We start from the raw sequence: 13,531 nt of genomic DNA, 5'->3' as shown, positions 1-13,531 counted from the left end.
ATATTTTTTCACTATCCTCCATGTCTCGACATTCACCATGTCAAAATATTACCTGAAGTTACTGGAAGTTTTAAACTCTGGGGGCGTTTGCTGCCCCAGTCTAGCTCTGGTACATCTCTTGGGTCCTGTACCACCCCCATCTGCTGTCTCACAGGGCCAGGTTACATTACCCACTCATCCTGAACCGCGCTCCAGGGAGGGAAGTGGGGAGGGGGAAGATGATATACTTTTCATTGCCTTATTCTTCCAACAACCAAGTCAAGGCATTTGGTGTATAATTACTGTAGGGAAAGGAATCTGGCCATACCAGGAAACGCATCATGTGGACCAGGTCACAATTGTTAAAAAAAAAAAAAAAAAAAGCAAATATGTTAAATATATAGTATTTGCTTATGATAAATATGTTTTCCATATTTCCTTATTATGCTACTTTTTTCCACAAAGGGCATAAGACGCCTTCCCTATTTAACTCTACAAGAAGATAAAATGATTATTCTTATTGCAACGTTGTCTTTTCAAAAGCTATGTATATAAAATTATAGCAAAGTGTAGGTAGGTATCTAAATTGGTTACTTTAATTGCATAGAAATAGAAATAGTCATGGTAATAAAGTGAGAGAAGCACCTATGACTATTGCTGCTTTCCCGCTCAGTATTTGTTCTATTCCTGTGACGATTTTGCTTTTACTTACATTGTGGAAATGACAGAGTTTTTCCCCTGGAGAATGAGCAGGAAAAACCGTAGAGACAGGCTCTGGGTTTGGGCCTGTGATGATGGCTGAGAACCTGGGAAACTCAGCAGAGCCCGGACATCCATGCTCTGTTCCTGCCCTGCCATCTAGTGGAGCAGCGAGCATGCAGTGCTGGCCAATTAAGTATAAAGGACTGAATGCAATTACTAAACTCGTGTGGTACATGATGTGAGGTGTGTATTCTGTACATATATGCACAAATATCCATAACATACATAAGAAAAAGTGGTACTGCTAACAAATGGCAGTTGATGTATTTTAAAGAACAAAGTCCTTAAATGAAAAGTATTGAGAAATCTATCACTGCAAATATTAAAATGTATTATAAAAGAGCAGTAAGTAAAACTCTTTGACACGGACACAGGAATGGATGGATAGATCAGTGGAAGAGAATAGAATTTAGAAATTGACTGAGAGGGTGGCATTTCAAATAAATGAGCACAAGATGAAATAATACTCTGTAGTGTTGAGAAGGCTGGCTGTTTGGTTAAAAATAAAGATGGATCCCAGTTTCATTCTTTACTCCAAAAAAAGTCTGGTGAGGAAAGGTTAAAACTTAAAGAAATGAAACTATGTAAAATTACTAAAAAAAAGGTAGAGCTATTTAAAAGATAATCTTAAAGTGGGAAAAGTTTGCTAAATAATTGGAAAATAAACCCAGAGTTCACTTAGGAAAAGGCATTTTATCCTTCTAGCAAAACAAAATAGTTGACAGAAAATTATAAAACAGTAATACTTAAAGGGAAATACTACAGTCAATTCTTAAGTTAAAATCAATTAAGTAATAGTATATTGACAGCATCTAATAGAGTACTATACAGACTACCGAGAGAACAAGAGATGAAAACAATTTGAATTTACGTTTCTCTGATTATCCATCTGAGGCTAAGCATCTTTCCATGTTTTATGCCGTATGCTCTCCTTCTGTGAAAGAGGTGTTTTCTCATGTTGTTTGTGGGGTTTTTTTCCCTCATTATTTTGTTTTAGATATTAATTCTTTGTTTTGTGTGTTACAAATACTACTGCATCTATTTATTCTTTTACTTTGTAAAATGTCTTTCATACTCTAGAAGATTTTTGTTGTTCTACAGTCAGATCTGTCAGTCTTTTCTTTATGACTTCTGGAGTCTGTGACTGGCCCAGGAAGACCTTCCCCACCCAAATACACGAACATTATCTTTGGGGGTTTTCTTCAAGTACTTCATATATTTTAATTCAATTTAACTTTTTAATCCTTCTGTAATTTGTGTTAGTGGAGAGATCTAACTCACTATTTTTTCTGAATCAGTAGCTGGAGGCCTCCTTTCTCCGCTGATGAAAATACTGACTTCCTATCTTCCTTCTCCTAATAATGAAGACATGCATTGTGATGGTTCTAGATTCTAGAGTACATTTTAATATCTTGAAGGGTAAACTCTGTTCTTTTTCAAAAATTTCTTGGCCTCTCTTGTACATTTTCTTTTCTAAATGAATCTTAGGCTCAGCTTTTCAAGTTCCGTAACAATCCTTTTGCAATGTAGGCTGAGGATGCATTGAACTTAATTTTATAAAAAATCAGCATCTTCATAACTTTGATGTTTCCTTCGCAGCCCATGTTACATCTCTCCATTTGAATAGATTTTCTTTTTTGTCCTTCGGTAAAATTTTCTTGTTTTCTTTATGTGCATCCTTAGGTTTACTCTAGTCTTAAATATGTATTATTTTTGTTGATATTGTGAGGGTTGTTTTTTTCAGTCCAATTTTTTAAGTTGGTATTTGCCCCAGGACAGGGGGTTTCTAAAGTACCTATATTTTTAACAGCGGTAAGTTTCTGGAATTGGGATTTTTTTTTAACATTAATTACATTTATTATGAAGGGGGCGGATTAGTGAAGAGTTGTTATTAAGTCAGTTTATATTTTATAACTGATGGGGTCTTAAATTCCAGAAAGTACGGTACGTATGTATAGAGTTGAGATGCCACCTGGCCTTCCAGCCCTTTGGAGACCTAAGCACACTTTTTGTGAAGTTCTGGTTCCAAAGTCTTCACTATAAGTTGAGCAAATTCTAGATCCCTTCGGCCTCTGGCTCTATGCTACCAGAAGGTCACTGTATCAGCCAAACCCCAAACCCAGCCCCTTCTATGTTCTCATAAAACATGAGTCACACCAGACATTTTCTGAGTTGAGGCTGCAGATTGGCGATCACAGATCACGGGGAGGGGTTACATCCCCAAGCGGCCCAGTGGCCCCTGCCCCTCACTCTCTCTACTCCGACCTCTCACTCCCCTGTTCCATCTCCAGCTCAGGACATAGCAGTGGGGATATCACCTCGGGGCCTCACTCTCCCCTCTAAGCCAAGTGCAGTGTTATCGTCTAAAAATGCTGAGTACTTTCCCTGGAGGGAACCATAATGAATAAAATTTTCTCTATTCCCTTCCATACAAATAAAGATTATATACTTGAATATATTCTTGTTACGGCTAATGACTATGGTAGGAAAAAAGCTGGAAAAATAGGTTTATGGATTTCATTTTATATCATGCAAAACAAAGAACAAACATGTATACAAAGAGTCAGTTGAAACTCAAAGACCTTTTAAGTCCTCGGGAAACAAAATTTAAATGTTATTCCCATAACGCTTAGTATTTCTGAATGTAAACATTTTGTAAATGGCATCGACCCTGAAATTTTTGTCTTTAGAGAATTGGATAGTAGGTAATAAATTATTTGAAGACAAACCATAGGGAGAAAACACCATATGAATTCAGATCATTCTACTGTGCAGCATTTGTATTTGTTCTAAGTATATCTGGCTTAAGACTATATATAAATTGAAAATTCTAAATTGTTTTGTTTTGTTTCTTACTTTGAATCTACAAGTTACGCTGTTAAATTTTCAGCACGTGATAGTCTTGGTAAATGTGGTAGAATATAAGTTAAAAGCTTTAATCCACAGTTGATATATTCTCGATTTCTTTTATATGTTCATAAACAGAGTTTCCTGGAAAATGAGGTGCTTTGATAAGGTTTTCTTCCCTCCCAAATAATTATAGCCTATTTTACTCACTCAGTAGCTGGAAGGATGTACCTCCTTTCCATCATCACTCTTGGTCATATAATGACACTCCTCACTAATTCATTTGAGGCATAAAATGTGGTCCCCTCTTCCCTGCTAAGAATATAAGTGTGATAGAGCCAGTTAACACAGATCTCATTAAGTGAGAAAAGGAAAAGAAAGGGGAAAGAAAGCAAAGAAAACAAAGACATAAAGAGGGCTAACATTCCATATAAATACTTAGTATTGAGCTATGTGGTGATGCTATTGCGATGATACTACTTACTGTACTTCTTTTTTTTTTTTTTTTGCGGTACGCGGGCCTCTCACTTTTGTGGCCTCTCCCGTTGCGGAGCACAGGCTCCGGACGTGCAGGCTCAGCGGCCATGGCTCACGGGCCCAGCCGCTCTGTGGCATGTGGAATCTGCCCGGACCGGGGAACGAACCCATGTCCCCTGCATTGGCAGGCGGACTCTCAACCATTGCGCCACCAGGGAAGCCCCCTTACTGTACTTCTTACCTCCCAGCTGCAAATCAGGTTATGCCAGAAAGTGGTGTGAAATGCAAAGAGCACGGGCGACACAGTCATCTTGGTAACTTCTTCATCCTGAACAAGAGACCTACCGGGTCTGCGAGATATAACAGTGACAGCTCACTCACTCTGCACATTATGAATACACAGTGCGTTTGTCCCGTTTCCATGACTATATTATGGCATAGGTGTTGCCAGTAGACAGCATGTTTGTTTTCCTTACAGCAGAATTATGTATTCTTCAAAGTGCTGTGGCTTTATTCATTTTTATATGGCAAACTGAAGCTCAGTGTCTTTGACAAAGACTTATTCAAAGGGATAACTTACCATAAAAAAAAGCTGGTGCCTACGGAATAAAATAAAGCAAGGGTGGTATCCCTTAAAACGAACTTCTTTCAACTTCAGTTAAATCAATAATACTGGTAGAAATGTGTTAATGTGTCTTCCTCTGAAATGAGTATTCCTGAAATTTGACAGTTGTCCCTATTTAACATCAGATATGCCATGGCCCCTTACCTATTAGCTGTAGATGGACATGTTTGAGAATTTAGCATTTTCCCACAAAATGAGAGAAAGCTTCTGCTCAGATATTTCCAGAACCCCTGGATGCCTCACTATACAGTATGCATGATTTCTATTCTGTGTGAGTTGAAGAAATAATTAGAGAAATAGTAAAACTTGTTAGGCCTATGGATGTTTGGAATTATTAGCTAATTCCTTCTCTTCTCAGTCATTAATACAGTATGCTCTTCAGAAATGAAAATTATCAAACTTAGACCAAGATAAAATCAGCCCACTCCTAAAATAAAAGTCTCCCTGGGTGGGTGGGGGGCGTGGTAGTTAATGTCTTTGTCATATGTCTAATCTTTCACTTATGTCCTCATACAAATTTATCTCTGACCGTATTTTAAACATGAGTTTCAATTTTTTGTTTTTTACTTCTGTCTGAGCTCTTAGGTCATTAATTACTGATTTTTTGTTGTTGTTTTTTGATCTTAACCAAATTACTACCTGCCCTTCTTATTTTAGTTAGCATTATTCAGTGAACTATTTTTTTAATAAAGCAGTTATCTAAAGGAAAATATTATATTACCTTCACTGTTTAATTGTTTAAGAAAATTATCTGAAGGCTTTTTAAAAACTGGGCTGTGATGACACTGATTATGAGCTGTGTTACTCCTTCATAAAATTAACTGCCACATTTTGATTTGCAGGATCTCCAAAGGTGGGTAAATGGTGCTAATCAACATGGCTTTGTCCTGGTATCTTTCGGAGCTGGTGTCAAGTATCTGTCAGAAGACATTGCTAACAAACTGGCAGGAGCTCTGGGGAGATTGCCCCAAAAAGTGATTTGGAGGTAAGGTAATAATATAGGTTGTTTGTTTACTCTTGATTTTCCATATCCTCTTACTTAGCCCGCAGGTCTGAGTAAAGCACAGCCCATTGATTCCCTGGCAATATTAGCAGGATGCCTTTGACTTTTCATTTTGTTTCTTAGTGTATCGAAATCTAGGGATTAACTTATATAATACTCTGTGATGGTTAAAAAGGCATCTAGCCCATAGCATAAAAAGAAGATCTGATGCACAATGATGTATTCTTGTGAAGGGTGCATTTTTATGTTACCCTCATTTACCCTTCTGTTATTTATTATCACTTAAAAATGTGTAATTGCATGCATTTCTGTATACTCCTTCAAGTCAGTGTTGGAATGAGGAAAAAATGATGGATGAATGATTAAATAGGTAAAATATTTCATGGAACCTTTTGGGCTCCCACTTTGTCTATAAATACTTCCGATTTCCTTTATCCAAGAGACCAGGCCTTTAAAAATACAGTAACTTGGGCTTCCCTGGTGGCGCAGTGGTTGAGAGTCCGCCTGCCAATGCAGGGGACACGGATTCGTGCCCCGGTCTGGGAAGATCCCACATGCCGCGGAGTAGCTGGGCCCGTGAGCCATGGCCGCTGAGCCTGCGTGTCCAGAGCCTGTGCTCCGCAACGGGAGAGGCCACAAAAGTGAGAGGCCCGCGTACCGCAAAAAAAAAAAAAAAAATACAGTAACTTGCCAGTTAATGCTAGTCAAAACAGACCCCACTTCTTCTTGGAGGCACTGCCAACATGTGTCTGTCTCTGGAGTTTCTAACGCAGAGTCTAAACTTGGATCTGGACACTTATTTAGTGTGTATTTACTTAGTACCTGTCCCCACCATTGGGCTCTAGGGATACAGCAGTGATCAAGGTCAGCCCCAGTGTCAAGCCATTACAAGTAGGCTCTGAGTAATAGGGGTTTTTCCTTTGTAACAACTGTGGGAGGATTAGCTCCTCCTTATCCTGGCTAAGCTATGAAATGGATACATATTTTATTCCAATGGTTTAAGAGTTCTCCCTTTGGATTCCAGTCCTATTGGATTTCTTCTATTAGGCTTAACCCAGAAAGTGCCCCTTCTACTTTATTTGGAACAGTTTCGTATCTGCTTATTTCAAACTCTTGCCATTCTCTCAGTTGATAAGCACTGTATGGTTTATCTTTCAAAGATCAAGGCAGGAAACAGCCTAATTATGTCCTTTGCCCCACAGAACTGTCTCTGGGGCCCAGCTAGGGAAGAGTACTTCCTGCTTTCTTCCAATTCTTGAGCCTTCCCTCAGTTTCTGGGTGTCCAGATGGGAGCTATTGACTGCCCAGTGGTGGCCCTTGCTGGTCGTTCCTGTTTCACCTTCTAGCTGGTAGAAAATGACTTTCTAGCATAGGGTCATTTGGTTGCTATTTCCCCCATCTCTGTGGATAGGGGAGGAGAGCTGAAGGAAAATAGATCTCAGTATAATCAGAGTGTTTCTTATTTATCCCTCAGTCAATGAAAATGTGAAAAACTGAAATTTTTGTTGTTACTAAAACATTTCTTCCCTCTTAAGAATGTCAACGAAAGATCATGTAACATTTATTTTAAATCCAAAAATTTAACCAGAGAGTTCATACGAGGAGTAAAGTGTGATTTTTTGGAAGATTCATAGTCTGGTGTAAATTTCAGGTTTTCTGGAACCAAACCAAAGAATCTGGGAAACAACACCAAGCTCATAGAATGGTTACCACAAAATGACCTGCTTGGTAAGTCAGTGACATGTGGGTGCTTACTTGGCTTTTAGATTTTAATTGTGTAAATGTGAGATTTATACTCGAGTGGCTTATACAATACATGTATGGTGTATAATAGAATCATGATGTCATCTAGTGCGTTAAGCCCTAGATTTCAGACCAACAAGTCAAACCTTTAGTTATTGGCAAGTAATTTTAAAGTATAATCATTTAGGCCTATAAATTAAAATTTTTAGACCAGTCACAAATTTTAATTTTCTGAAAAATATACTTAATACTATATAAGCTAGTGGTGAGTAAAGTTATACCTAGTTATGCCGATCAGCTAAAAGTAGTAAAATTAAAACAGTGAAAACTTAGATTTATGTTATAGTTTTACTACAGATGTATCCAAGAACCCAGAGAAATTTGAAATTATTCATTTGTTTGAAACCACAGAGAAGCAGAAAGCCAAAATAACAGTCAACTTATTTTAACTTTACTTGGATTATCTACCTAGATTTTACCCTAAATCACTGGGCACTTTTGAACACTTTATTTCTTTTGATTTATTTATTTCTTGGGGTTCTGATCCTCAACTCGAAATTAAAATACCAATTATATGCATATCTTTTAAGATATCTGAATCTGAATCTAATTCTGTTTAATAAGCACAGATAGTAAAATGTAAATTGTTTTATTCATTAAATCTCTAGGAAAATATAAGGCCATATTATTCTTTAAGATATTACTTATTAAGGAAATTATAAAAATGTTACTGATTTTGGCAATATCGACCATCATTTGTTCAATAATACTAATCTAACAGATTATGTAAAAGTAGCTTTAAGTTATATTCTTAAAAATAGAGTTTTAAAGAATATCTTTTAGAAGCTAAATTGACCCCCTAAAAACCTGCAAATTGAATTTTGTAACTAAAAAACAGTAAGTATATATATAAATAATTCCTTTTGTTTAGTTTATTATAAATGTTATTCTATAAATGGTAAAACTGAGAAAAAAATAACAAGACAGTTTACCCTTTTTGATGTTTGTATTTTTTTTCTTTTTCTTTTTTATGTCTTTACTATTATGACTTCAGATTCCATAGAAGGTAGGAAGGAAGCAGTAAATTTAAATAAGATATCTTGACCATCAGCCATCTCAGTTCAGCAGGGGCACTGCTGTCTGGGAGCATCTAAACTGGTCTTATGGGTTTTTTTCTGCGAGGCTCTACAGCGAGGTGTAGCTACACCCAGAGGCCCTCCTCAAGTTCACGTCTCTTCTGGGTTCCTCAGAATCTCAGCTGTCTGCGTTTTCTGAGATTAGCATCCTTTTTAACTCTAGCCATGACCTTTGTGGGTCCTCTGTTGGTTTCTAACTATGCTCAGAAGATTCCTCCAGGATGAAAAGCAGGAACCAAATCAGTGCCTCTCCCCTCCCCTCCCCTCATGACACTCCCCCCTGCTCTCGATACACCAGCTCTGCATTATTTTTCACTGCTGGGCTTGGTGATAATAAAGTTTTGTTCAAAGAAAAAGGGTTGGTTCTACTACTGAAAAGAAAGTTTGAAATCCACTGCGAGGGTAGATCCCTTAGTTGGGCTGAGTTGAGAAGCCGCTTGTGGGTCAGAGCAAGAGACACTGAGGGACCAGCCTGCTAGATGTTGAGGTGGGAGAGTCCTGGAGCCCCATTGAGACCCAGGTTCACACACAGAGTTCGTTTTTTTACTTGATGTATGTTTATCTTAAATGTTTGTGTTTTTGCAAGCTATGATTCCTTTCTGGCCATAGAGCACCTATCCTGAGTGCAGTGTTTCTTTGTCTTACACTTTTTATGCAAAACTTTTTGCTCAGAAGGAGATCTGGATTTTTAAATACCTCATTAATGTTGATGAATTATCTCTTTTATCTCCATGACAGCTAGATGTTACGTGATGTCCCATCTCTTACAACTAACTTTTGTAACTGTCTGTCCCTACATGTTTTTATACCTAAAATGTAAAATCAGACCCTAAGATTGTGTAGCACAGGTGCTGATATGACTTGAATGTTGTAAATGCTAAGCACCATACAATGTTCCTCTTTGGGTAAGCACAGAAACTCTTCATGGACATCTGGAATCCAGCCCCACATTTTTACATATGTTTTTTTGCAAAGTGTGTTTGACTTTAATATAGATAAATGCTTGAGTAGTCAGAAAGTGAGTATCTGTGTTTAGTAGAATGTGATTGCCCCCTGGTACTTTCTGTCATTTCTTGCTTTCATTGATATCCTGTTAATTATTGGCCATTTGAATGCAGTTGATATTTGTGTTTTGGGAGAAGATATTATGATATAATTCCTAAAGTTATAAATGTTAGCTTAAAAATGGCTTTTAACTGATATATATAAATCAGATAATTATGTATATAACAAGCATTGTAATTGGTATAGAGCAGTAATCTGTGAAACTGTGCCTTTAAAAATCCTATATCTGAAATGCATGTTTATTATAATATCAGCTTTTAAGAAATTTCTGGAAAATCTCTTCCTAGAACAATACACAATATTCTAAGTTGTTTTCTTTTTTAATCCTTCTTTAGGGCATTCAAATATTAAAGCCTTCCTGAGCCATGGTGGTTTGAATAGTATTTTTGAAACTATGTATCATGGTGTTCCTGTAGTGGGAATCCCACTCTTTGGAGACCATTATGATACTATGACCCGGGTACAGGCAAAAGGTATGGGGATACTGCTAGAATGGAAGACAGTTACTGAAGGAGAGCTGTATGAAGCACTAGTGAAAGTTATCAATAATCCCAGGTAAGGTTTCAATTAATATTAAAGCAGATGAAATATATATACCACAGCACATTGTCAATAGCTGATTATTGCCAGTAGGTTGTCAATAAACCAATTATAGAAATATCCTTTAGATTCCTGTGTATAATGCCTTGTGCATGTTTCTGTCATTTGAAAAATAGAAATAGCAATCATTTGGCCAGCCTTGTATGACCTTGAATAATATTCTGCCAAGGTTTGACAAACTAAGGAAAAACTACCATGGGAACCATTGGGTCCCTACTGTGTGTCCATTTTTGTGTCCTTTATCTCATTTTGATGCTCATAAAACTATATATCACTGTTCTCCTTATTCATCTTATAGAGATGAGGCACTTGAAACTCAGAGAGCTTATGTAATTTGCCCATAGTTACAAAGCTATTAGAGTAGGAATTTGAACCAGGACTGTCTGATTCCAAAGCTGGTGCTCTTGATACTGCCTGGTGCTGGGTTTCCCTAGTGTGGGGCGTCAATGAAATGCCGAGATTTTTTTACTCAGGTGAATGACTAGTCAGAATCTTTATTTTATTTTTTTTCTTAAATTCTTGATGTGTCTTGAGTTAACCCGGTTCACAACTGAGCCTGAAAGAGTAGAGAGTTGGCCTGTGTAGTTTTAAAACAAAGCAACAATATTTCCCATTTTTATGTGACATTTAATTGATCTTGCCTTTCAAATGGCATTAATGTCTGAAGAGTGTGAGCTTCTTCTGTTTATATCCAGGGTAGATGGCATAACAGTAGACTGAGAAACGCTGCCATATTCTAAGAAACAACCAACAATAAGAACAATTCTTTCATATAAAGCGATGTAGCTTTTAGGTAAAAGGCTGGGTTCAAGTGCACTGCAGTTCATTATGCTGTCTTATGTGGGCTTAGAGGTGGCCTTCATGTGCTGGCCCCTTAGAGGATCCAGTGTCTTGGTCACAGCTCTTGGCACTTGGATCAGTATGTTTGCTAATCTGAGGTACCTGACTGTGAGATCCCTTCATCTGTGTTCTGTAGCCTTTCTTTTAAAAGTCTAGTGTTTTTCAAAATGTGATGTTCTTATGGAAGATGATATGTATCATACAGGCTTTTAAAGGAAGATTTGTACAATGCAGCCCTCAAGTAGAGTTTGTAGAGAGATAGTGGCAGAGCTGCCGAGATTGGGTCGGTTATGCAGAAAAAGCAAAAGTCTGGATCATCCACACAAAATCAGTCTGGCTGTGTTCTGTGAGGTGTAAAAGGGGCCAAATCAGAGACCAGGCTATAGTCTTAGGTCACACTGCGATTAAATCCCAGCTATGCCATCTTCAAGTATACATATGTGCTTGATTTCAAACTAGGTTTTATTTTGTTTAGTGAATAAATTTATATTCTTCCACAGAGTATCCGTATAAGATAAATAGTTATTTGCATATAACCCTTGAAAAGTTTAAATATTTAACTAAAGCCTTTTGCACATTCAGGGTAGGAAGATGTCTTTATTCATTGTAAAAATGACAATGATTCAGGTAGTATGTTCTTTGCTAAAAGTAATTATATGTAAACTTAAGGCATTTATCTTTTTTGTTTCAAATACATGATAATGTTCCATATTTAACATGCCATAATTATTGAAAAGGCTGATTTGATTCACTAATATTGTTTCCAAGATATTCTAGTTTAAACCAGTAGTGCTAAAGAAGTATCACTTATTTCTTTTTTACTCAACTTGAACCATGTCTTCCTTCTTCCCATACTAGTTGTTTGGGTTTATTTACTGAAAGCTATTGCTTTTGTTCTTTGGAAGGAATTCTTTTGAATCTGGAGATTTTATTAAAGCAAGTTGTAGAGAAAGATGGGTAGTTAATCCTTATGAACTTAACACATATCCAGCCCTTGGTTATTACTTTTTTTTTTTTTTTTTTTTTTTTTGCGGTACACGGGCCTCTCACTGCTGTGGCCTCTCCCGTTGCAGAGCATAGGCTCCGGACGCGCAGGCTCAGCGGCCATGGCTTACGGGCCCAGCCGCTGCATGGCATGTGGGATCTACCCAGACTGGGGCACGAACCCGCGTCCCCTGCATCGGCAAGCGGACTCTCAACCACTGCGCCACCAGGGAAGCCCAGTTATTACTTTTGATAGGAGACACTTCCCCTTTTGTAAAATAAAATGTGCAAGTCACATGAGCCCCTTACAAGGTAATTTGTTTTATTAAAAGTAATTTTATCCAAGACATTCATAAGGAGAGTTTAGAAGTGGCCTTAAGTGACCATTTTAATCACACTGTTCTTTTTTTTTCCCCCGCAAACTTTATATTCCTACTGGTAGAAATTTTGGGTTGTCAAGCAAACTATGCTGAAAGGACAGTGCCACTTGCTACCTCTGAAAGGGGGAATCTTGGAAAATTGGGCCGGGCAGTGACTTTATGAGTCTGCTTTTGGGGAGAAGTAAAGGTCTGAGCGATGAGGCCCTACTCCATACTCACGTAAGCTGAGGCAGGTAAGGACTGGTTCTGGACCAGTGAGCCTATTGGAATTTCATAGGTGGCAATGAAGCCAGAGTCCCTGCAGAAGGATCTTTGTCACATGCAGTCTGTTTAATCATCTCTAGAGAATGGGCCATAGTCTCATGACATTAAGGTACCTGAGGACCAAGATGTTTTTAATCCTCCTTCTTCTATGTTAAAATAGAAGGTTGAATTTCATTTTCTAAGATACCATGTTTCACTTCCGTATTTTAAAGATGCCCTTTTATCCTGTAAGAATTTTCTCACAAAACAGAGTAATCAAATGTTTCTAATTTACCTTTTGCCATTGATTAGAAGTAATGATAGATTACAAAGCAAGGCCTCTTAATAGTACAAGGAATATTACAGGGATGGCCTCTTAATATTTGGGTGAGGTTTTACACTTTTAAACCAACTGGTTTATTATATAACAGTAATTTTGTTGTAAGGCTAGGATGACACAGAAAATGGGCTTTTTCTTTTAAAAAATTTACTTATATAAATATTCAAAATACAAGAAAACAATTAAAAATAACAATAGGTAACAACAGTTTACAGTGTTCTATAGTTTTTTCAGAAACTTTTCAACACATGGTAGACAGTATGGCTTAGGAGAAAGATCATGGACCCTGGGAGGCAGGAAATTATGGCCATGAGGGCAGTCTTTTGTTTTTGTTTTTTTTGCGGTACGCGGGCCTCTCACTGCTGTGGCCTCTCCCGTTGCGGAGCACAGGCTCCGGACGCGCAGGCTCAGCGGCCATGGCTCATAGGCCCAGCCGCTCCGCAGCATGTGGGATCTTCCCGGGCCGGGGCACTAACCCGTGTCCCCTGCATCAGCAGGCGGACTCTC

General features: G+C 37.8%; 1 protein-coding gene across 6 annotated transcripts in view; it reads left to right on the top strand.

Moving 5' to 3' along the window:
• UGT8 (UDP glycosyltransferase 8) overlaps positions 1-13,531 on the top strand; it is a 104,045-nt gene that overhangs the window by 72,311 nt on the left and 18,203 nt on the right. For all 6 annotated transcript variants that reach the window (XM_022596258.3, XM_089911551.1, XM_022596257.3 and 3 more), the window contains 3 exons: positions 5,533-5,675; positions 7,345-7,421; positions 9,973-10,192. In XM_022596258.3, the coding sequence (XP_022451966.1) occupies positions 5,533-5,675; positions 7,345-7,421; positions 9,973-10,192 (440 nt within the window). The remainder of the gene's footprint in view (positions 1-5,532; positions 5,676-7,344; positions 7,422-9,972; positions 10,193-13,531) is intronic.

The sequence above is a fragment of the Delphinapterus leucas genome, chromosome 5, assembly GCF_059928025.1.
Source record: "Delphinapterus leucas isolate spDelLeu-1000000601 "Yukka" chromosome 5, BTC_Dleu_Yukka2, whole genome shotgun sequence".
NCBI classification, from domain to species: Eukaryota; Metazoa; Chordata; class Mammalia; order Artiodactyla; family Monodontidae; genus Delphinapterus; species Delphinapterus leucas.
The sequence above is the reverse complement of the archived record's forward strand: the minus strand, read 5'-3'. Positions and strand labels throughout refer to the sequence as shown.